At 33.7% G+C, this 23,570-nt stretch overlaps 4 protein-coding genes across 4 annotated transcripts; 3 read left to right on the top strand and 1 right to left on the bottom strand.

The window, feature by feature from the left end:
- The first annotated feature begins 7,104 nt into the window (after positions 1–7,104).
- LOC140866175 (bidirectional sugar transporter SWEET2a-like) lies at positions 7,105–12,589 on the top strand. Its single transcript, XM_073271084.1, has 6 exons — positions 7,105–7,326; positions 11,322–11,358; positions 11,433–11,649; positions 11,727–11,885; positions 11,991–12,110; positions 12,296–12,589. The coding sequence occupies exons 1-6, from the start codon at positions 7,266–7,268 to the stop codon at positions 12,407–12,409; spliced, it is 708 nt and encodes a 235-aa protein (XP_073127185.1). The 5' UTR covers positions 7,105–7,265; the 3' UTR covers positions 12,410–12,589.
- Positions 12,590–13,424: 835 nt separating this feature from the next.
- On the bottom strand, positions 13,425–16,950 carry LOC140864058 (SH3 domain-containing protein 3). The gene is made up of 10 exons (XM_073267956.1): positions 16,742–16,950; positions 16,504–16,626; positions 15,954–16,023; positions 15,696–15,841; positions 15,013–15,114; positions 14,699–14,896; positions 14,548–14,610; positions 14,385–14,474; positions 14,219–14,293; positions 13,425–13,716 (listed from the first exon to the last, which is right to left on the bottom strand). Exons 1-10 carry the CDS (start codon positions 16,799–16,801, stop codon positions 13,597–13,599), a joined length of 1,047 nt encoding a protein of 348 aa, XP_073124057.1. The 5' UTR covers positions 16,802–16,950; the 3' UTR covers positions 13,425–13,596.
- Positions 16,951–18,366: 1,416 nt separating this feature from the next.
- On the top strand, positions 18,367–20,336 carry LOC140866214 (uncharacterized). The gene is made up of 3 exons (XM_073271140.1): positions 18,367–18,624; positions 19,123–19,874; positions 19,999–20,336. The coding sequence occupies exons 1-3, from the start codon at positions 18,522–18,524 to the stop codon at positions 20,092–20,094; spliced, it is 951 nt and encodes a 316-aa protein (XP_073127241.1). The 5' UTR covers positions 18,367–18,521; the 3' UTR covers positions 20,095–20,336.
- Positions 20,337–21,337: 1,001 nt separating this feature from the next.
- On the top strand, positions 21,338–23,203 carry LOC140866416 (cold-regulated 413 inner membrane protein 2, chloroplastic-like). Its single transcript, XM_073271405.1, has 6 exons — positions 21,338–21,692; positions 21,810–21,911; positions 22,148–22,243; positions 22,382–22,446; positions 22,701–22,773; positions 22,857–23,203. Exons 1-6 carry the CDS (start codon positions 21,532–21,534, stop codon positions 23,020–23,022), a joined length of 663 nt encoding a protein of 220 aa, XP_073127506.1. The 5' UTR covers positions 21,338–21,531; the 3' UTR covers positions 23,023–23,203.
- Positions 23,204–23,570: the final 367 nt, after the last annotated feature.

Genomic DNA, 23,570 nt, shown 5'->3' with positions numbered 1-23,570 from the left:
CTAATAAAAAAATAATTAATAACGGTACCAAAGTAAAGTCACAATATTTTTATTGTGCATAGATAATATTTGAAATTTTTTGTTAGGATATTGACATAGGTATCCAGTTGAGTGTGCATATTTATGTGTTGTTTTATTATCTATCATATGATGTATTTTATCATGTCATGTTATGTACATAAGAATATGTGATAATCACGTTGATTCTAAAAATAGAAATATAAATTTTATTTAAACATATAATTTTTTATTAATTTTTGAAATTAGAATAAAAGGATTATATAATTATAATATTTTAAAAAAATCATATCGCAATGATATGTTATTTTTTAATTCAAGTAAATTATAAATTTAAATCATAAAAAATATTGATGGCAAAAAATATTTATTTTAGCACATAATTTGTACCTTTATTTTTAAAATAATAACAAAAAATAATTAATAAGAAAGTTAATTAATAAATGTACCAAAATAAATTCACAATAAAAGCTTCATATTTATATATAAAATAATAGATAATATATATATATAATATAATATAATATAATATAGTATAATAGATATTAATAATAAGACCACATCATTACTACATTAATTCAATAGGGACAAGCGATTATTTTCACAAATCAAAGTGACATATAAAATATATAAAATAATAGATTAAAATAATAACAAAAAAAATTAATAAGAAAATTAATTAATATAGGTATCAAAATAAATTTACAATGAAAGCTCCATATTTATATATAATATAATATAATATAATATAATATAATATAATATAATATAGTATAATAGATATTAATAATAAGACCATATAATTAATACATTAATTCAATAGGGACAAGTGAGTCTTTTTACAAATCAAAGTGACATATTTATATATATATAAATATAATTATAAAATTAATAAATAATAGATATATTCTAAAGGCCAAACTTATTTATAATTCAAAAGCGTTTGATAAATTTGTGATAGTTTTTATATAATTTACGTAATAATATTCAAATTTTCAATACCTTTTATTGTGGCAATTTTGTCAAAAAAAATTTGTGATTAAATCAAACAATCAACGAGAGAAAGCCAAAAGAATAATCAATAAATTTTTTAAGCAAGGGGCCCTGCTCGATTCTAAATCAAATCCAAGAACTTATTGCTAGCTCAAGTGATATAAGGATTGATAAGAATTTTCACTTGAGCCCGATGGTGCAAGTTCTATCCCTGGTGAGGGCATGAAACTTCATTTCCAGGTGGGAGAAGGCCCATGAGTTGAATATGGCTGGGCTGGCCGCCCCGAGCTCGATGATGGCCGAAGATGGGTTAGGGCCCAGTCTATTACAAAAAAGGGCACCCTTTTATGTAATGGACTAGGCCCGCACCCTCTGCAATCATTTAGCTCTGGGCCGGCCCAGCCATACTCATTATCTTCTCCCCCTGGAAAAGGAGTTTCATGCCCTCCCCAATGATAGAACCTTGTACCTCTAGGTTCAAGTACAAGTTCTTATCATCCCTTGTACCACTTGAGCTAAGTTCAAATATGGTTTTGGGGCTCAGTCCATTACAAAAAAAGGTTTGTAATGGACTGGGCCCGCACCCTCTGCAATCATTCTGCTTTAGGCCGGCCCAGCCATACTCATGATCTTCTCCCCCGAAAAGGGAGTTTCATGCCCTCCTCAGGGATAGAACCTTGTACCTCCAGGTTCATGTACAAGTTCTTAAGTAGCTCAAATGGTACCAGGGATGATAAAAACTTGTAGAGCTGAATTAATGCAGAGGGTGCGAACCCAGTCTATTACAATATCTGTTTCAAATACTAATCCAGAAATACAGCAATCCTCTACCAATCTGGTTACACCTATCGTAGACAAGGATAAAGAATATACATTTCTACTCAAGGCATCTGCAGCTGGATTGAATTTTTCTGGATAGTATTTGATTTTCCAATCAAAGTCTTTCAGTAAATCTAGTTATCTTCGTTGCCTCATATTCAATTCTGACTGCGAAAATAGATATTTCAAGCTTTTATGATCAGAATAAATTTCAAACTTCTCACCGTATAGATAATGTCGTCATATCTTTAATGCAAACACAATGGCTGCCAATTCAATATCATGAATTGGACATCTGGTTTCATGTGGCTTCAGCTGTCTTGAGGCATAAACAATGACATGACCTTTCTGCATTAACGCACATCTCAAACCTCTGTGAGAAGCATCACAATATACAACAAAATCACCAGTACCTGAATGAATTGTCAATACAGGTGCACTGGTAAGTATCTTCTTAAACTCAAGAAAACTAGCTTCACATGCTTCTGTCCAGACATACGGCATATTTTTCTAAGTCAACGGAGTAATAGACTTGGAAATACTGGAAAAATCTATGATAAATTGGCGATAGGAGCCTGCTAAGCCCATAAAACTTCGTATCTCTGGCACTGATGTCGGTCTAGGCCAATTGATCACAGCCTCTACCTTGCTTGGATCCACTGAAATTCCATCATCTGAAATGATATGTTAAAGAAAAATGACTCGATCTAGCCAGAAGTCACACTTAGACAATTTAGCATACAACATTTCTGTTCTTAGAGTTTGCAAAATGATTCTCAAATGTTCTATATGATCATCTCGATTCTTGGAATATATCAAAATATAATCGATAAATATAATGACAAAGTTATCCAAATATTTCTGAAACACCCTATTCATCAATTTCATAAACAGTGCTGGAGCATTAGTTAAACCAAAAGGCATGACAATAAATTCATAATGTTCATACCTTGTTCTGAATGCATTTTTAGGGATATCTTCATCTCGAACCTCAGCTGATGATATAAAGATCTCAGATCGATCTTGGAATAGATAGCCGAACCCTGCAACTGATCAAACAAATCATCTATTTTGGGAAATGGGTATTTGTTCTTTACTGTTATCTTGTTCAGTTGCCGATAATCAATACACAACCACATCGAATCATCTTTATTTCGTACAAAAATTATCGGAGCGCCCCCAAGGTAAAATTCTTGGTCTAATGTACCCTTTAGCAAGCAAATCTTCCAACTGATATTTCAACTCCTTCAATTCAATCGGTGTCATTTTGTAAGGAGCTTTAGATATCGGTTGCATATCTGGCATTAATTCAATACTGAAGTCTATCTCCCGAACTTGAGGCAAACCAGGAATTTTATCTGGGAATACATCAACAAAATCTCGCACCACTGGAATATATGTCAATGTTGTACTAGATTTCAAGACATCCACTGCATAAACCAAAAATCATTTTGCACCTCTCTGCAATAAACGGGTCATAGATAACACAAATATTAAAGAGATCTTGGCTCTAGAACCCTTACCGTAAAATTTCCATTCATCTGCCATTTCAGGTCTAAATCTGACCACTTTATGAAAACAGTCCACAGCCGCCACGTACTTGGTTAACATGTCTATACCAATAGTACAATCGAAATCTGATAATCCAAGTACTATACAATCCAAATCTATCATATTTCCGTCATATTGTAGTGCACAGTTTCTTATTAATTTGACAGATACAATTCCTTCACCCAAAGGTGAAGAAATAACAACAACAACAGGCAATGGCTCGGATGATAAAGAATGCATCATAACAAATTTTTTAAATATGAATGTATGTGATGCACCTGTATCTATCAATACATAGATAGGATAACCAAAAATAGAACAGTTACCTGCTATAACATCATCAGGTGCTGCCTGATCCTGCTTCTCAGTAAGTGCAAATACTCGAGCCTTTTGCCTAGGAGGTTGATTCACAGTGTGTGATCCTCCTGGTTTGGTCAATGGCTGTGGCTGGGATGAATGCACTGTAGATGATTGCCCGTCAGCCTAAGGGACTGGTCTAGATGAACCTGCACTTGTTGTTCTTTCTGTTGCACGTTGAGGGAATACCTTAGCATAATGACCAGCTTGGTGACATATGTTGCAACTGCAAGAAACTCCTCTACATTGATCAGTGGCATGTCTACCCCCACACTTATTGCAATAAAACCTTGAGTAGGGAGAACTCTGATCAGAATCAAACTGCCTCAAACCACTGGAACTGGAAGAACTAATGCTTGCTTTCTTGAATTGTTTACCTTTTGGCCGAAATCGTGAATCCTTTCTGCCACTGTTACTGCTTCCTTTCTCAAATCTGACAGACGGTTGCTGAAACTATGGCGGATTCTGTGGTAATGACAATGGTACTGGTTGTTAAGGTGGCTGTGGAATAAAAGGTGCTCCTCTTTGCCTCAACAATCATGCCTCTGCTCCCTTAGCTCTCTTTAGTGCATCAGCAAGGGTATTGAGTCGTCCACTATTCACCAAAGTAAAAATATTTGGATTTAATCCATTGATAAACTGGTCCGCCATGGCTTCATCATTTGCAGCTATATGTGGAGCGAACTTCAAAAGGCTAGAAAATTTTGCCACATATTCTTCGATATTCAACTGACCCTGTTTCAAACTCTCAAATTCTGCTCCTTTGTCTTTTCTGTATGATACTGGAAAGAAACGTTAATAGAATTCAGTTTAAATACAAACAAAGTGATAGTCGTACCTCGATGTTTCAAAGCCTTTTTCGTAGTGATCCACCAACATTTGGCAATTTCATGAAGTTGATGTACTACCAGTCTGATACGACGATCATCAGAATAATTGAGCGAGTCAAAAAACTGTTCAATATCCTCTAAAGTTCTCACAGTCAACTGAATTCTCTGTTTCTTTCAGTGTTGGCGGTTTAAATGATTGAAATCTTTTCAACAAAGTTCATCGGAGTAGCAGTCACATCCATCGGATCTGCAGATGTACTACCCTGTGCATTCTGAGGTTCTGCCACTATCTGTGGTACTGGTTCTTCTTGTGGGACGACAACTGTCTGTCTAGGGATCGGTACTCGACGGGGAGGCATATCTTGATTTTCAAACAGATTAGTGCATAACAAAATATCATATTCAACATTTTATTCTCATCCTTCTCTGATTAGCATTCTCGTGCGTTCTCATGAGAATTCAGGTTCTGATCAAGAATACATTCTGGAATAATATTGCACATGGAGCATGTATTGACAATAAAAGCACATAATCATGCCATCGTATAAATCTTGCAATAATAAAACATGCTCACATGTAATGCACATAATCACATATAACATTCAATCTCAGGCAATATAAGTAAATCAAATAGACTCAATCTACCCCGCTCATTAACTTCTATTTTAATCATGAAACTTATGCTTTGATATCACCCGTTGTGGGGACCTCGGGTTGCTAATCTTATTTTAGAACAAATCATACATTAAATATCATTAATGTAAAATAATTAAATCAAGATCAAATTTTTTTTTAAAATACACGGACTCCGTGCACAGGTCCGTGCTCGGGTCCGTGCATTATTCTGTACGCACAATTAAAAGATGCAAGGTACACGGACCTCGTGCCCCCATCCGTGCCCGGGTCCATGCCCAAGTTTCAAAGTTTCTGAAGCTATTGTTTTTTATCTCAACCACACGGACCCCTGCACGGAGGTCGGCACGGGGTTCGTGCCCTTCATTTTCTGCACATCTATAAAAACAGTGGGCTATACGAACCCATGCACAGGGCATGCACGGGGCCCATGCCTTGCCATAAAAATCCGCATTTTAAGGACTTCAAATCTGGACAATGAGATCAATTTATATCTATAAACTCATCAAGCTTTCTATTCAAAACATAAGTATTCATAAATCGATTTATGTTCTAGAACACATGAAATCTTTAGCATAACCAAGTGCTAAATGAGTAAAACTTATATCACTACATGGCTTGGCTAATGACACAACATAAACTACTACATATATAGAAGATTTCTTGTTTTTTTAACATGTTTGTTCAAACCATATAATACATCATCTATTATAACCCGAGTCACCAAATGCTAATCTCGATCTCGATCTATCCCGGTCGTCTTTGACTCGATCCTGCCCCACCTATTTTCATGCACACATACAAAACACAACAATGCCTGATAACTCCGGTGAGAATATAATTTTCAGTATAAATAACAAAACTTGCAAGATAATAAACATGAATGCAATGCATGTTAAAAAATAGGCTATCAAGTCTGATATCAATAGAATCTTGGTTCTTGGTATCCCGAAAAATAAAATCTCAAACCAACCACCGATTATCCCAATCGAGGTGGCGTCAAGTATTTCAATCGCCTGACTTTGGTGCAACTATAGTGAATCATCTTGCTAGCCCTCCAAACGTCTTTTCGCAATCTAGGTCTTTCAGCCCTCTATGCTTTTCAAGGTAGAGTTCAAGATGAATGCAATTATAATCTTTACGCATTATAACATACAATTCTGTAAAACATCTTAAACAAATAATCACATAATCAATCAAAGCAATAATAATCATCTAACTCAAATAATAACACATAACAATTAACAAACAAGTATGTGATTTCAAAAGGGAAAACTCGAGAATCATATATGTCTCGAGCGTTCTATCCCATCTAAATTTGCTGTCATTTTATACCTTTAATCTTGATTCTGAAAGTGCTTTAAATCTGAAATACATCAATGAATTCATATCAAAATTCTGCTCCGGGGAAGTCTAATCACATGTGATGCTGTCTCATCGCTCCTATAGTGGTCAGTTAACCCATACTATGTAATCATTAAGAATCCCGCCAGTCGGGTATAAATATCAAGCCCCCGGGCTTTGGTAAGGTACGTCCAATATCACTTATCACAATTATCTCGCACATACTCATTCTCTCAAAATTCTTAAGGTCATTCCATACATCTTAATATGACTTAAGCATCAGAGTGGCGACCCCGAAAATCCTTTCGGCTCCTCACTTACGAGTTTCCTTGTTTCTTGAGTGTAGACACCATTTGCAAAGGCGAGGAACTCCTTCTTTCGAATCACCCGATATCTCATCCACGCAGTACCCGAAAACCCATTTTATGATGTTCACATCACTAACAAACTTGTTAAGATTTCTCATGAATGTTCAGGAATCTCAAAATATCTTTGCTCAACTATAAAATTAAATTTTTCTTAATTTCACCGTGAATGCCCTTCCCTTATTATTATTTTATTATTTTTCAACTACAAATACGGCTGTGTGATTGAATCCAAAATGGAGAACACTCGTGCCAAAAGCGAACAACAAACACAAAAATACAGCTCCATTTTAAATTTGTAGGATTCTTATATCTGGGTTCCAATTGATCAGCAGGTTCTTGGTAGATTTGACTCATGCCTGAATACGAAGTGTTCTCTAGTCACGCAGTTTTCTGTGAAGCAGCTGGAGTTGCAGGTGACTATGTTCAATCCCAATTCTCCCAAGTGTGTGCGTGTACGGGTGTTTTCGTTTGTGGGTTTTCTTGTTTGCGGGTAGTTGCGAGTAGTACCTGGTTTTCTGCTCCTGGCGTTAGCTATGATTTTCGTTGGTTGCAATTCGAATTTTCACTCGAAGGGTTGATTCTTGTGTTAATCCCTCAGTTCCGAGGAAGATTTTTGTTTGATTTTCCTTGTTTTTTAATGTTAGTCTCTGAGAATCAATAGGAAACTCTATCCAAGGGTAGTGTCGATGGGGGTAGCTACCCCAAGGTAATGGACTGAAATCAAATAATTTGGGGTGCAAATGTGATCTGATCCATTAAATCACCGCTGAGGCTAGCTATCTTAAGGATAGCATTAAATCACCGCTGAGGCTAGCTATCTTAAGGATAGCATGAACTCCACCCTATCGAAGACCAAGATATCTGTTTTTTTAGCATCGACTATTTGCCATTTCAGATGTTTATTTTGACGCCTTATATCATATATGGGTAAAAATTGATGAAATAATATTTTTTTGATATATTTTTAAAAACATATATAAAAATGTTTATATGCGATTAGAAAGTTTAAGAGATAAAAAAAAATAGAAAAAATATAATTACAAAATATACGAATGATAATATATAATATATTCCAAGATATAGCAAGATATAGAATATTCCAATAATATGAACGAAAATGGTGGTGTGGTGGTTTTTAGCTTGTGTATGGTTATATGTGTTTAAAAAACTTGAGGAAATGTCGGAAATTGGATTGGGATTTTGCTTTTTGTTATTCAAGATTTGCAAAGCTCGGTTCTTTGATTCGAACCCGTGCTGTTTCAAAGTTCTTTCAGTCTCATGAATAGAAAGTGGGGAAAGGTTTTAATAATTAATTTACTTCATTTGATTAAAAAGTTTCAAGATTTATTTGCCATTCGGAACTATTTAACTTCTGGAAGCTTTGCAAAAATTTTCGATGCCATGAGAAAACACATATCGAGCAGTAATGCAATATTAAAAGCAGTTACTCATAAAGATTGATTGGTCATTCACTGCTTCAAATCTATATCTATACCTACCATAAAAGTATGAATGTAGGAACAAAATTTTTGCATTGTGTATATACATATTTATTCTTTGTTCTATATGAATGAGAAGCTAATGAAAGTTATATAAGTAAAATTACAAAAAAAGATAGGGACAAAGATGAGAAAATACACAAGACAATTGATTCATGAGTGCATTGATTGAGTGTAATAATTTTTCACATTTAACTTCAATTTTAATCGAAGTTATTAATTCTATAACTTTTATTTTACTATTGATTATGTCAAATTGTCTAAAAAATTATCATGCACAAATTTTATATGTTATTATATGATTTTTTTTCGTTTCAATTTTTATATGTTATTATATGATTTTTTTTCGTTTCAATTATTTATTATGATGATTTATTTCAAAGTTTTATGTACTTAATAATATATTCTATACGTATATATTTTTTTCATGATTATGGTATTAGTTTGGTTGATTTAAAAATCGTTACATTATTTCAAAGAAAAATATTGGTCATATAAATTTATTATTGTGTAACTTATAAACAAATAATTATTAATATTTCTTTACGAAAGATACATTCTAATATAAAAATAAAAATATCATCCATTTAGATTATCACTTTAATAAATGAAATGTTATGCATATGCATGTTCATATATATATATATATATATATATATATATATATATATATATATATATAGTCATGATCCACTGCACATCAGTGTGCAGGAATTTTGTGTGCACTGCGGGATGTTTGCGCGAACATCTAAAAAAAAATCAGATGTTCGCGCGAACATCACAGGGTACACACAAAATCCCTGCACACTGGTGTGCAGGGAAACAAGATTTTATATATATATATATATATATATATATATATATATATATATGAATTGATATAAAAATTAATATATTAATAAAAACATAGTAAATTATAAACAAACATTACTTTTAATAGAATTAAATTAAATGGTTAGATAAAATTAATTTATCTTTTCGGTATAAAAAATTCAAATGATTGAAAATAAAACTATCAATTATCATTAAATAATACTTAGTAAAAAGGTTGAGCAAAAATCACTTATTTAAAAATTATACTTTGAATATGTAAATTATTATGGCAAAAGATTAATTTATTATATTTTATATTTTTGTATAAAAACTATTTTGTTAAAATATTTCCTCATTTTTATGTTTACATGTATTTTTTAAATATATGGATAGAGTTGAGTCATATGATAATAATCAAATCTTTTTATAAAATGAATTAAAAAATATAATAAATCATACTGTTTGTTAATGAATGTGTATAATTAAAAAGTTATTATAAAATTATCTTTATTATAATTATTATGTTTAATTTTTAGTTGGTTAAAGAAAATAAAATAAAATGTTAATTAATATATATGATAAGTTTAGAAAAATATTAAAATAATAATTAAAACTATAAAGTAATAATACACAATGAAACTATTATTTATATATAATAATGATTAAGAAAATTTTTATGTTAGATAATAAGATGATATAACTATTAATTAATATAAAATATTATTTTTAAAATATAATAAACTAAATAACTGAGAAAAATTTGATTAATGAGATTCTACACTAAGGCTTAGTCATAGACAATTTATGAATCCAATGGTTCATATCTCTGCATATAGTTGTAATTATTGATATATTGTTCACGTGACAAATCATAATACATTAGATCTATTATTATGATAAACCTAATAAGATAGGTTGAACTGTTCCAAAAAATTTTGATGAAATATATTTTTTTTTATATTTCTTCCAACTATATCTACATATACTACATGTAAGTGATATGAAAATAAGAAATAGATTGATGCATTTGATTGTAATGACATAATAATTAATATATTGCACTCTTGAAATTATCTATTATAAAAATTATGTTAAGTTATTTAAATTTAAAAATAAATTATAGTTTAAAGAATGAAAAAAAAGTAGTGACGTAAAGTGGCATGATATTAAGTGCCAAAAATATTGAAATAAATTGGTATATAATAAAATCAATATAAAACATTAAATTTAACAGTACGAATATAATTATTGAAAAGTTAAACTCACAATATCTATAAAAAAAACCTTAAGATCCAAACATAAAATTTTTAACTACTATTATAAAAATAATACATATCAAACAAATAGATGATTTCATTATTACTTATTTATTTCTATTATAATATGAGTAAATTTAAAATTATTTTAATTTTATATTATATCTAATATAAAAACTATTTTTTAAAATATTTTCTCACGTTTTTTTGTTTACATGTATTTTGTTTAATTATAAAAAAAAATTACAACATTTATTATCAAAATTCAATTTGATATAATTTTGAAGGTTTTTAATGCAAATAAATGGAGTTATCAATTAATATATCAACATATTAAATATTAAATATTATTTAAGTACTTTAACGCTCTAAGTAATTTTTATAAAAACAACGAAGTGATACTATATAATAAGTTTAAAATCACAGTATTTTAAGTTATTATTATAATTTTTTTTTAATTTTTTATGAAAGTTTATTTTAGTTGTTATATTTTTATGTTAAATTAATTATATATGTACTTTAACACTTCAAGTAATTCTTATAGAAGACAACAAATGTGATAATATATAATAAGTTTAAAATCACAGTACTTTAAGTTATTATTATAATTTTTTTACTTATTTTGTGAAATTTTATTTTAATTGTTGTATATCTATGTTAAATTAATACCTAGCATATGGATAGATTTCAACCTAGCATATGGGTAATACCTAAATAATAGATCTATTGTCTCATGATTTTTCATTTCAACAATATATAATTAATTACGCCTATGTGTAAAAATCACGGAGCACGTGCTTTTTACTTAGTTACCAAAACAATGAGCTTTTTCCTTTGCAGGGAACCTCCTAGCTTTTGTGCTCTTTCTGTCACCAATGTAAGTATGGGCATCATACTTTTAGTGTGCTGTTTGATTTTTTGATTGATAAAGGTGTTTTTCTCCTTTTCCAGTCCAACATTTGGAAGAATTATCAGAAATCAATCGACAGAACAGTTTTCTGGGTTGCCTTACGTATATGGCCTCTTAAACTGCTTAATACGCTTTTGGTACGGCGTGCCCATCGTCTCTTCGGGGATAATATTGATCGCCACTGTCAACTCGGTCGGAGCTGTTTTTCAGTTGGTTTACATTGCCATCTTCATTCGATATGCAGACAAAGGCAGAAAGGTCAAATCTTTATATCTGAACATGCATATTCGGATTTCGGAACTCTTATTGCAACCTAAGTGGACTGTGATATGCAGATAAAGATGCTGGGATTATTGCTGGCAGTTTTTTCTGCCTTTGGGATCATTGTTTTCCTGAGCATACAAGTTTTTCAACCGCCTAACCGACAACTCTTTGTTGGATATCTCTCTGTTTTCTCTCTCATTTCCGTGTTTGCCTCTCCTCTATTTGTGATCGTGAGTTCACCAAATTACCAAACACCCAAATTTATCAAGTATTTGGTTGTATTGTGTTTCTTTTCCATGCAGTAACTTACTTGTTAATTTAAAATATTACTGCAGAATCTGGTGGTTAGGACGAAGAGCGTGGAATACATGCCGTTCTATCTTTCACTCGCTACTTTCTTGATGAGTGATGCTTTCTTTGCCTACGGATTGCTGAAGCACGACGCGTTTGTCTCTGTAAGTTGTGTACTATATACTTCTTTTCTCACCACCATTTTTTTTAAAATGAATTCGTCGGCTACTTTGTCGTACTGCCAAGTAACAAAATTCGACAGTCCTAAGATTCTTAACTTAACATCATCAAAACTACATTTAATTCTTGATTTCATTTTCTTGCTTCTTTGGTTGGTTATCTAAATCAGGTTCCAAATGGGATAGGAGCGATTCTTGGGGTCGTCCAGTTAGTTCTGTACTCCCATTACAAAAAAATTTCAGAGGAAACATCGAGACGGCCATTGCTGGAGTCGTATGCGTGAGTCTGTGTGCAGAAACCTTTGAAATGCACTTGTGAGCTGAGTTTGCGATGGTTGGTTTTTCTCTCCGACAGATTGTGTTGTAGTTGTACAGTTCGTACAATTCAATGTTTTGCCAAAGGGAAAAAGGTCTTGTGTGTGTATTCTCTTGCCGTGAATTTTATAATTAACTAGTCGCGTCTATATGTGCGTGTGTGATTAAAGTATAAATATTATTTATTGTATATATATATATATATATTGTATTTTTGTTTCAAATCAATTTAAATTTAAAAATAAAATCAAGGCAAATAAATAGAGAAAATCATGAAGAAATGAAGTTTAAAATTTAGGGAAAGTTCTATGCGACCCTTGGGGTGGCATGACAGAGTATGATTGGGCCCACTGATTTTAACCAATCACGGGTTGCCACGCCATCCCAAGGGCAGTGCCCTTGGGGTAGCATAGAACTCACCAAAATGTAGGGTAAGTTAGATCCTACCTATACAGGCATTGCCTTAAGGTAGATCTAATGGTGAAAATTTATCAATAAATGTGGGATCCATTATTTTTTAGTGGATCCCGCGTGTATTGATAAATGAGAATCTTTAGATCTATCATGGGGATAATGCTTGTATAAATAGGTTGAAATGAACCAAAATGTAGATAAAGATTGAGATAAAAATTTTGTTTTTTTAAGAATATTTTAAATATTTTGTTAAATTATATTTAATCCGATCAGTAAATGATGCTATTCTTTAATAATATATTAAGATTAAGATATATTCTAAACGCCAAACTTATTTATAATTCAAAAACGTTTGATAAAATTTGTGATAATTTTTATATAATTTACGTAATAATATTCAAATTTTCAATACTTTTTATTGTGGCAATTTTGTCAAAACAAATTTTTTTTTTCCCTGAATTCACTCTACTTTCTCACCGTCCAAGAGAAACTCAGCCCTGTCAATAGGAAAATGATGATGAATTAATCAGCACAATATAAATAGCAAGAAGGCGAACTCTCCTTCAAATCTTGAAAATGTACAGCACACGTAATGCTATCAGAAACACTCTTAGGTACCATAAACCAAACAATAAAACAAAAAAATATCCCTTCGAATAAAACATACTTGCAGAGATTATGACATAGGGATATACGTATGAAAACAAATTTGAACTTATGGTAACGAGCAAGAATCCATTCTTTAGTAAACTTCTGATGCGGTATAATTCGTGGGAATTCTCTGGCGTTTCTCCACATATGAAGTTGGGAACCATCCGGCTCGACCCTGACATTCTCCTTCCGACCATCCAGAAGGGGTCACCTGAGAATACGAGGTAATTAAGGTGCGGCTTAAATCCCACATAATTGGCAAGAACATTAATGGACCAATCAGGGATTAGGTTTCAAGCTGAAGTTTCATTAGAAATTCATTGACAAGTAACATAAGTATCTGTCAGTGTCACTAAGTGAATGCTTTGTTCTAAAAATGCATACGACGTTACTGGTGTACCTATGTTTATGTTCATGAAAATAATGGTCAAGAACTCAAGATGATTTGGTGGAACATGCTTAGTGTGAAGCAAGATTTTGAATGTAGCAAGTTTACAAGGGAGATTGGACAAAAGTTCAACAGACATCACTTTGAAGTATTTCAGAAAAGTGGGAATTTCATGCATTGAAAAACTCAGTTTGAGTCGCGAAGGAACTAAATGTAGTCAAAGAAGTACCCATTAACTCGTGTTTCCTCATATATAGCATACGTATGTCCAGTGGCACCCATAGACATATAAACACCAAAAGATATTAAAACAGAAGGCAAAAACCTTTCTAACAACAACATAATCCCCAATTTCCAAGCTCAGTTCCTTCTCTGATGTGGCATCAAAAGCATGTATTGCCTGCAAAAACAAGAGCAAGGACCTACCAATAAGATAAACTGTAGTGTGTTATAAGATCTCCATTCCATCTATAAATCACATTTTAACATGCCTCAGCCAAGAAATACTTAGTTCTCTCTGAAGTGTGATTGAGAGGAGCGACAGGTGGAGCAGCCTCCTTTCTTTGTTTCTCTGAGACCATCTATAAAAAACAGATATAATCACATCAGCAGTACCATAATACATAATCTACAGAATAGGAGGAAAATACACACCTCGGTTTCAATATTACCAAGAATCGTGGCAACTCTTTCATGATAAATCCTTTCACCTTCAACCTACAAAGGAAAAACTCACTTAAATGTATGATCTTGGTCAAGAAATCTGATGCATTACCACAAGGAGATTCTACTTTCGAGATAATACCATTGCAACAAATCTCTGAAATGTAAGCCTCTGCTGCTGTGATTCTACAGCAGCCAATGCTGTTGCTGCTTCTTTACCAAGTATAGCCATGTTTGCTTTATGTTCCTGCATTTTAGATTCTGCTGCATGCAGCTTGGCCACATTTTCAGGAATAGGGGATTCCCTCACGCGTGCTTGTCTTCTAGAAACTTCAGCAGCCTGCATTCAGTTGCTTTTGTGAAATGAAACATGAATCATACTCACCATATGATTGATGCTTTTCAAATAAATCAATCGGACATTGGATAAACAAAATGCGAACATCTTCCGATTACCTGTGCTTCTGCTTCTTGTCTCATTCTACTGTATCGTTGAGCAAGGTGACGTGCATCTTCCAAAGGAGAACCGGTTATCAGAGCTCGTAATGGTTCTAAAACCTAAGAAAAGAGATAGCACATATGATCCTCAATGCAAACCTTGACAGCGCTCTGATTCAATTGATGCGTATTTAAAATCCAGCATGATTGAAGGGGTAAAGATAATTTTGCCCCAAAAATGTGTTGTACCTCAGATGGTAATTTAACATTCCAGATCTAAACACACATAATAATATAAACAAGAATACCATCTCAGTGCAAAACGAGTAACTCGCATGGCAGTATCATGCCAACTCGCTGAGATTTGAATTCAATCTACTTCAAGTTGTCTGCTCTGTCCCTGATTTCAGAAATTTGTAGCACTGATATAAATAGAAACATAGATATGTCCCTCAACATGACCATGATCCCCACCCTCTACAGCTCCCTTTACCGTCAACCTTTCTTGAAACAGCAATTGGAAATGGAAACAATAATTTGAAAGTGCTCCCAAATGGATGTGATGAATGGCCAAAACATAAAAAAAAAAAATAATAACAAAACAAATTGCCATCGCGTAACTTACAAAGTACTTGCACTCAACCACCAAGATTAATAGATGATCACCATGTCACAGCTGAAGTTTAATCTCTCAAACTAACCTGAGTAAACAACAATTTATTCAAGTCTTCTTGCTCCTTTTCCACATGTTTACGTGCATCCCCATAAATGGATGCAGTCTTGGCTAGAATCTCGTCATTAGAATTCTCAATCCCATACCTGGAACAATCTTCGGACAACTTGGTTCCTGACTACCATAAGTGAAATAGCATTAATCCAAGTATAGTGTATGGTTGGAATGGATAAGCCATATACTGATACACTTTACTTCATGGTTAGCAGGTTTCGTGCAAACTCACCAGCTTCTATATGCTTATACCCTATGGCCGTGAAAGCTTCTGCCGCTTTGACAATATCTTTCTGAAAATCCTGAAAAAAAAATTATGCATTTCAGAGTTCACTATAGAAATGACAGGAAAGGTGGTCAACAAAGAAATTTAGGGGTGCCATTGTTAAACTTTGAAAATTTGCCAGATTAAATCCACTGCAGACCAGTGGCACCACATCCAGAATCCAGACATATCAAATCAGTATGAGAATGTACGTATTCTCCATCACTTGGACACATCATAGTTTGAAGAAACCTTACAGATGATTAGAGATAATAAGTATTTGTTCGGAACTTATAATTAAGCTTAGTTTCTCAAATCTCATTCACATTAAAAATTGAAACCTAATACAAAAGGTTCCAAGAAGAACCACATTATCACACTCGATATCCCAAGATTGTTATTTTTAAGATTTCCCAGCATATAATGTACAGAAAATCATAAGGGCCTGGAAGAGGGAATCATATACTGGGAAAACAAAATAAATAGCATAAACGTGAAAAAGAATAAAGTCAATTACCCTTCCACCTCGAGTGGACCTATAAAGCTTTTCCAGCTGATGATGCATTTGCAACTCAATCTCATCGATAACCATAATTTCCGAGCTCTCATAGCCGCTCCCACCAAATTGCTTTATCACAGCCTACAATCCGAACAGAAGATAAAAAATACACCGTGGAGTTCATGAATGATTATCATTGCTTTCATAAACTAAAATCTAACCACGAATTGAAAAAAAATAAATAAAAAACAAGCACCTGTTGCTGTTTTGCGACTTGATCTCTGAGTTTGCTTGCTTGCTTCCTTAAAGCATCCATCCCCGCCCTCTTTTTGTGCTGCGCGTTTAAAATTTCTCGAATTCTTGAAACAACAAACCTATTTCTTATCGAAATCAAGTCCTCTTGTCATTTGTCAGATCTCACTTCGACGCCGAAGAGTTGTCTGTCTCTGGTGCAACTCTCCAAAATTCTTTTAAATTGACGACAAAAATATTTATAAATGATAAAATTCATTTTATTGCGTAAGGATTATTCTATACTACGTCGAGATCGAGAGTATTTCTCCCCCACATTATATGGTCAAACATCAATTATTGGATCATTAAGATGTTTTGTTCATATCGCCCGCAGGATACTATCCTGCTGGCATGATTGGTTAAAATCAATGGGTCCATGTAGGATCCACTAATTTTAACCAATCAAAATCCGTCAAGGCACTCACAGGGCACTACCCTGTGGGTGACATCGACTTAACCCATCAAGACATATGTCAATTTTCATAAAAATATATGGGTTTCACGTGATCTAATAATATTGAAATAGGGGGAAAAACACTCCCGGTGTAGCATAGACTAACCCATAATTAAATAGAACCCAAATCTTTTTTTTTTTTTGAAAATAATAGAACTCAAATCTTATTTAAATTTACAACTATACTTTTATTTTATCATCTGATTCATTTTAGTTGTAGACATTTTTTGTGTTCTGTTTTTAAAATAATTTTTTCTTAAAATTTTAAATCTTAGTTTTAAAGAGATAATATAAGTATTATTGAAATGATATTTTAAATTTATTTAATATATATATATATATACACAAATAAATAATGTTTATTTGATTTTGATTCATAAAAAATATTATTTCTTGTATTAAAAATATTACATTTTACTCGATATATAGATGGATTCATTTATCTAACAGAGCCCGGTCCAAACTGATAATATTAGCCATGTTCATAGGGGCATAAGCGAGTTAGTAAGGCCTGAGGTGACGAAGGAAGATATTGCGAGTTCGATCATCGTCTGAAGCATATTTCCTGCTGAAATATTGTGAGGTATGCTCTGGGGATTGGCCATGTAGCTCCCTCCTCCAGGTCTCTGCCGCTGGCGCAAATCCCTCGATTTAACCTTCGCATGAGCCAATGAGCTTCTTACTCATGTGAAATAGGGTTTTCTTTAGCCATTTAACCATCCGATTAAATTCAACGGTATGACAAGTTTCAGAAATTTGTTTTTTTTTCCAAAAAAAAATAGAAAACGATAAAATTGGTTTGCTCCATTTGAATTAAATCAATTTTAATTCATCATTTCGGTTCGGTTCGATTCGGTTTTTTTCGGTTGGGTTCGTTGTTGTTAATATTTTAATTTTAACACTTTTAGGATTAATTTGAAATGATTTATTATTATTTATTTTCGAAATAATTTAGAGGTTTATTCCTTAAATCATAAAAAAAGTATTGATCTAAAAAAAAACCCCACCCCAAAAAAAAATTATAATAAATCTAAGGGGCCCCTGAAAAAAGCATCCAATGGCAATGAGGCCCCAGCTGACAGCCCCACCACTTCCCCCGACACTCTGTATGATTGTATTATTCACCGTCGTTTTGAGGCATCCATTAGATGGGGTGGCATACAAAAACAGCGAAGCTACAGAAAAAAAGAAATACTTGTACAAATAAGAGAGTGTGAAGAAAATCAAGATTTTTGACAATTCACGATCCCTTGCCCCATACCAATATACTTCATTATAATCAAACATCATGCCTTCGGGTCCAAAGAAGCGAAAAGCTGCCAGGAAAAAGAAGGGAAAGGAGTATCATGACAATTACTCTGACCCATCATCTCCTTCTGCTCACTCTCGTGGTACAAATACTTCCATTTTTTTTTGGGGTCCTGAAACACTTTCTTTAAATTGAAAAGAATGGTTCTTGCCTTTATACCACAAAAAGCCAGCTTGGATTCCATCATTTTTGCGCTTTACAGTTCGTGTTTCCATCAATATTGTTCCGTGGTTGTGTTTTTTGGGCCATAAATTGTGTTTCTTTTATTGGTTTAACATCATTTTCACTTGCCATCTGCTTTGGCGCAGTGGTGCTGTATTATTACGCATCAAGTATCAATCTTTTTGCTTATATTTGGTGCATATATCTATTTACATGTGTGTACGTTTTCTGAAAGTTGGTTCAAGGAATTGCTCGGTTTTTCTGAAAGAAAATATTGTTTACCGTGATTATTATAGAATGCCATGTATTATGTATATGTAAAATGGATTCAAAAAATTTGTAGCTTATGTTCCTAGATTTGTAATTTTGTGGTATAGAATTGTTATAAGTGGTGAATTCTGATTTGCATAAATGGTAGAGGTTGATGATGGGAAGCATCAAGATGATCGAGAAAGTGATACCGGGGAGCTTAGTTCTCCTGCATCTCAGGACCCCCATAGCCACCAAAACCTTCTAACAGACGGGGAAGAAGATGAAATTGAGAAACATGAGAGCTGTTCAGCTGTTCCTTCAGTGGAAGCATTGAAAATTGATGTCGGCGAGGAGCCAAACATAGTGATGATAGAGGATGAAAATGCTGGTGAAGTTAAAAGGGAAATCGAGATTCCTGACGAATCAGATAAAAAAGATGAAAGGATTGAGTGCTATGAACCATCGAAAAAGTCGAAAGAAGCTGGTTCATCCCATAGCTCAGGCGGCGGCAGCAGTTCCTGCGACGAGTCTAATGATGTCGAGAATACAAGAAATGTTGATGTTTCTCCAGTTCATGATTCTGTGAAGGCAGCTGCGGTGCCTGAAACATCATCTAAGACTTTGCATGGTGATACAACTGGAGAGGCAGGGGATTCGAGTTGTCCTATCGAGAAATCAGAGGATCGTTGTCCAGTTGAATCTGTAGTTGATGAAAACGAGGAAGAAAAGATGAGCTCTTTTGAACACAAAGTTTACAACTCTAATGCTTTTACAGATGCAGAGGAGGAAACAACGATTCGGCCTATCGAGGATATCGCAACAACTTCAGATCCAAAGGCATTTGAAAAACAAGAAAGTGGTCTTAGAATGACTCGATCATATGATCCAGCTGGAGCTGAAGACTCGGCAGTGTCTGAGGTGCTGTGTCCATGTGTTTTTTAGTGTGATTGCTGATACCTGCCAATACTATTATCATAGTTGATTTTCAAAAAATAATAAGCTGATCTTAGTCCTTTTCTGTTCTTTCAAATACTTTTTGCAGCCGTTGCTGGCTCCTACAGCTACTTCACCTCCAGAGAAAACATCGTGGAAGAGTTGTTGTGGAGTATTTGAAGTGTTTGCGAAGTCTGATAGATAATATTGGTTTAGGATTCCATGAGGTTTCAATTACATTCATCTTTGCTCATCATGAAATTGTTGAAGTATAAATGTCTTCGTATTCTGTAAGTGGAATACTCCACACAATATATGATAGGTGTTTGTGGCGTCCAAGTTGCGAGTGTATGTCTTGTAATCATAAATCATGAACCGTTGTTGTTTTTGCTCAGGATTTTCACTTGTACAATTTACAAACACAATGACTAAGAGTAATTCCAATCATTATTTCAAGAGCATATACTTTGTTAACTTATATAAATATAGGGGCCGTGTGTGGGAGTCTTTAGACTTGATGTGGATGTCGGGTATGACGAACTCAATGGATGTTTTGATTAGAGATCATCTTGGATCGATTCGTGCAGCTTCGGCCAGAGGCATTCGTCACCCTGGATCAGTTTTGGCTGCTGAACTCAGTGCAATTTATTTTGGTTTGGTGTTGGCTATTCAAGGTGAGTTTAGTTTGGACGAAGCTTTCTCGGATTTTTCCTTCGAGTATGTCAAAGGGCCGGTCAAGTTGAGCGATGGCCCAACTTGACCGGCCCACTTCATCACTCGCCCACCGCACAGTGAAATTGGTGGGTTCCGCACGATGAAGTCCATCAATTTAATAAAAAATATTTTTTTTTAAAATGAATGGTCAGATTTTTTTTAGCCGTTGAAAATCAAAGGGCCAAATTCCTGGCCCTTTTATTTAAAAAAATAAAGAAAAATTGAATTTTTTTTTTTAAAAAAGAAGGATTGGGATGAAGTCAGCATCGTTTCTGATGTAGTAACCTCGTTAGATCAAGACAGATTTGGTTGCTTGAGTGGTAGAAATGCGAACAAAGTAGCGCATTATCTTGCACAATTTGCTTTATCTATTCTTTCATTATGATGTGAATTGAAGGATCGTGTTTTATTTGGTTTTGATGTAGCAAAAACTGATTTAATTAATGATAAATTCGTGTATTCTCAAAATATATATATATATATATATATATATATATATTTATTGAGGCTGAAAAATTCGGTGCTATAGTATATTTCAAAAAGTTTTTTTTTTAAAAAAAATAAAAAGAAAAAGGAATATCCCAAACACACGTCATTTCCCAGTTAGATAAAGATGAAGAGGGAGGGGGCCAATCAATCAATAATTACGTATGAGAGCAGTCACCAATTTGCTGACACCTTTCGTATTCTGGAACACATGCATCACTTCGATCAGCTCCATCTGTATTTTATTTTTTCTATAAATCATATTGGGAGAGAGTGCAGAAAAAATAATAATAAGGAAGGGAAAAAAACGAAAAAAATACTATAAAAGACCACCATTTTCATTTTCTTTATACATTTATATATTCTGAAGACTACTTCGTGTTCTCAAATTCGCCGGCCAAAAACTAAGCGAACCGGAGATTATTACAAAGGCGTGAAAAAAATGATGTCACTCGCATTGTGTACTCCCTCTCCCTCTCCGTGCAACAAGCAACGAGTTTTGTCCCAGAAAAAATACCCCTTGCATCAGACCAGAATTGTTTGTCGTAACTCTATTCAAGTACAGGGGCACAATCTTAGCTCCCTCAGTTACAACCCGCTCGGGTAATTGTTTAATAGTTTTGTAATTAAGGGCTTACCTGAGAAACAAAGCTTATGCTTTTGATTTTTCTGATAGCTTTCTTGATTCTTGATCTTATTTAACACACGTTTGTGACGCAGAGAGTTTGTGATGAATAAGAAAGGATGTGGATTTGGTGCTGTTTGTCATGCGGGGCCGTTGACACCGAGTAATCTGCAGTGGGTCTCCACTATTTCTATCGGGTATGTTTGCTATTTTGTTTCTGTGATTGCTAATTGCTGTGGAAGCTACTATTTTCATGATTGATAGCTGATGATTCGATTTAGTGGTTATTTCATTTCTTTTTAAATTTCCCAACTAAATCTTGATCGAGATTCTTCCTGGATCTGATTTGAAAGTCTTCTAGTAAATGTGCAGCATAGCGTTCCATTTTATTTCGAGATTTTGTTACAAAAAGTTATTAACTTTCTTTTTCCAGGGTTCTAATGTTAACAAGGGGCACAAGTATTCATAGATCCTTTCTTGCTCCTTTGTTTGCTCTACAAGCACCTGCAAGCATGGTCTCATGGATTAAGTAAGCGTTTTTAACAACGTTCGATCTAGTTTTGATAATAGAGATGGTTATTTTAATTGTGGATATAACTAGATCACAATGAATTTACTGTTTGACATGTTTCTTTTCCTTGCTGGTATACTCAAAACTGGTTTGCAGAGGTGAATATGGCATTTGGACTGCATTCTTAGCACTTCTTGTTCGCCTTTTCTTCTTCATCCCTGGTAGGTCTTTTCCCCTTTCCTCCATATGTTTAACACACATGATTTTGGAGTCACTGAATTTCTTGAGAGCAAACGAAGAAATTGGACTGCTGCTATTCTAAATTAAAGCTCTTGAGATATTTATGGTGTGTTATCAAATTACAAGACTGTTTGGTGAAGGTGGTGTTTGATGCTCTGCTACCCTGCAGTTGCTTACACAATATTCAGACCATATAATAAATCTTGCATGATAATGGTTTCTTACTAATTTACAGCGGAACTGGAGTTGCCTTTCATAGCATTACTCTTGGTGATCTTGGCTCCCAATCAAGCTATGAGTCGGTTGAGGTTAGTAAACAAATTATAACTAATCAGCCCGTGCTCTTTATGACATTTGAGCTGATTGAGTCTCACAACAATATTCATGGCAGGGGAACACAGGAAGGTGTCATTCTTACATTGATAATTGCGGCTTATCTGGCTTACCAGCATTTCTCTAGAACTGGCAGCTTGGCAAGAGCCTTTGATCAAGGTTCAATTTTTGCCACATTAGCTATCATCTGTACTGTTGTTGTGTCTTGCTTGCTTTTGATCTAACTTTTAAGTTAGAGAAGCTTCACTTATAAAGTTGTTACTTAACAGTTCAAGATCAGACTTTTGTACATGTTTTTTTAAATTAAACTTTTGTACATGTTTTAGGATAAAAAATTGTACTCTATTTTTGGTCCGACTTTATAGAAGTTTCTTTTTATGTGAAATACATGTGTTTCTTCATCTATCTGATCATCTTTGGGTGAATACTCTGAGAACTTGCAAAAAATTTGAAGCTGAAACTCAATGGAGGTGAGATTGTGAATCACAGAATCATGGAATCAGCACAGTTATATTGATGATAAATGTAATATTATAATCATTTGGTTACTAATTATTGCCGAGTATTTTACATATCTGTTCACTATAATTGCCCCAAACCAGGCATTCTTGTCTAAAAGTGCTTGACTGCTTGTCGACTTAAGAAATTAGCTATTATTAATTAACTAGGATATTCTGATTTCTGATATTCCTCCCTTGCTCTCTACTTGATCTAATAACTTCCAACGATAGCTGTATGGTTAAGACATCGAGATTTATATCACGCCATATCT

The sequence above is a fragment of the Henckelia pumila genome, chromosome 4 (genome assembly GCF_033568475.1).
Source record: "Henckelia pumila isolate YLH828 chromosome 4, ASM3356847v2, whole genome shotgun sequence".
Lineage (NCBI taxonomy): Eukaryota > Viridiplantae > Streptophyta > Magnoliopsida > Lamiales > Gesneriaceae > Henckelia > Henckelia pumila.
Note: the sequence above shows the minus strand (reverse complement) of the source record. Positions and strands in the feature narration are given on the sequence as shown.

Excerpts from the sequence above, each read along its gene's own strand:
- LOC140866175 (XM_073271084.1), top strand. The coding sequence starts at position 7,266 with ATGCCTGAATACGAAGTGTTCTCTAGTCACGCAGTTTTCTGTGAAGCA. Across the intron at positions 7,327-11,321 it reads TGAAGCAGCTGGAGTTGCAG|GGAACCTCCTAGCTTTTGTG; the intron begins GTGACTATGTTC and ends TTTCCTTTGCAG. Across the intron at positions 11,886-11,990 it reads CCTCTCCTCTATTTGTGATC|AATCTGGTGGTTAGGACGAA; the intron begins GTGAGTTCACCA and ends ATATTACTGCAG.
- LOC140864058 (XM_073267956.1), bottom strand. The coding sequence starts at position 16,801 with ATGGATGCTTTAAGGAAGCAAGCAAGCAAACTCAGAGATCAAGTCGCA. Across the intron at positions 16,024-16,503 it reads GGTCCACTCGAGGTGGAAGG|GATTTTCAGAAAGATATTGT; the intron begins GTAATTGACTTT and ends TTTTTTTTTCAG. Across the intron at positions 13,717-14,218 it reads ATTATGTTGTTGTTAGAAAG|GTGACCCCTTCTGGATGGTC; the intron begins GTTTTTGCCTTC and ends TCGTATTCTCAG.
- LOC140866214 (XM_073271140.1), top strand. The coding sequence starts at position 18,522 with ATGCCTTCGGGTCCAAAGAAGCGAAAAGCTGCCAGGAAAAAGAAGGGA. Across the intron at positions 18,625-19,122 it reads TCCTTCTGCTCACTCTCGTG|AGGTTGATGATGGGAAGCAT; the intron begins GTACAAATACTT and ends CATAAATGGTAG. Across the intron at positions 19,875-19,998 it reads AAGACTCGGCAGTGTCTGAG|CCGTTGCTGGCTCCTACAGC; the intron begins GTGCTGTGTCCA and ends TACTTTTTGCAG.
- LOC140866416 (XM_073271405.1), top strand. The coding sequence starts at position 21,532 with ATGATGTCACTCGCATTGTGTACTCCCTCTCCCTCTCCGTGCAACAAG. Across the intron at positions 22,244-22,381 it reads AGCATGGTCTCATGGATTAA|AGGTGAATATGGCATTTGGA; the intron begins GTAAGCGTTTTT and ends ACTGGTTTGCAG. Across the intron at positions 22,447-22,700 it reads CCTTTTCTTCTTCATCCCTG|CGGAACTGGAGTTGCCTTTC; the intron begins GTAGGTCTTTTC and ends ACTAATTTACAG.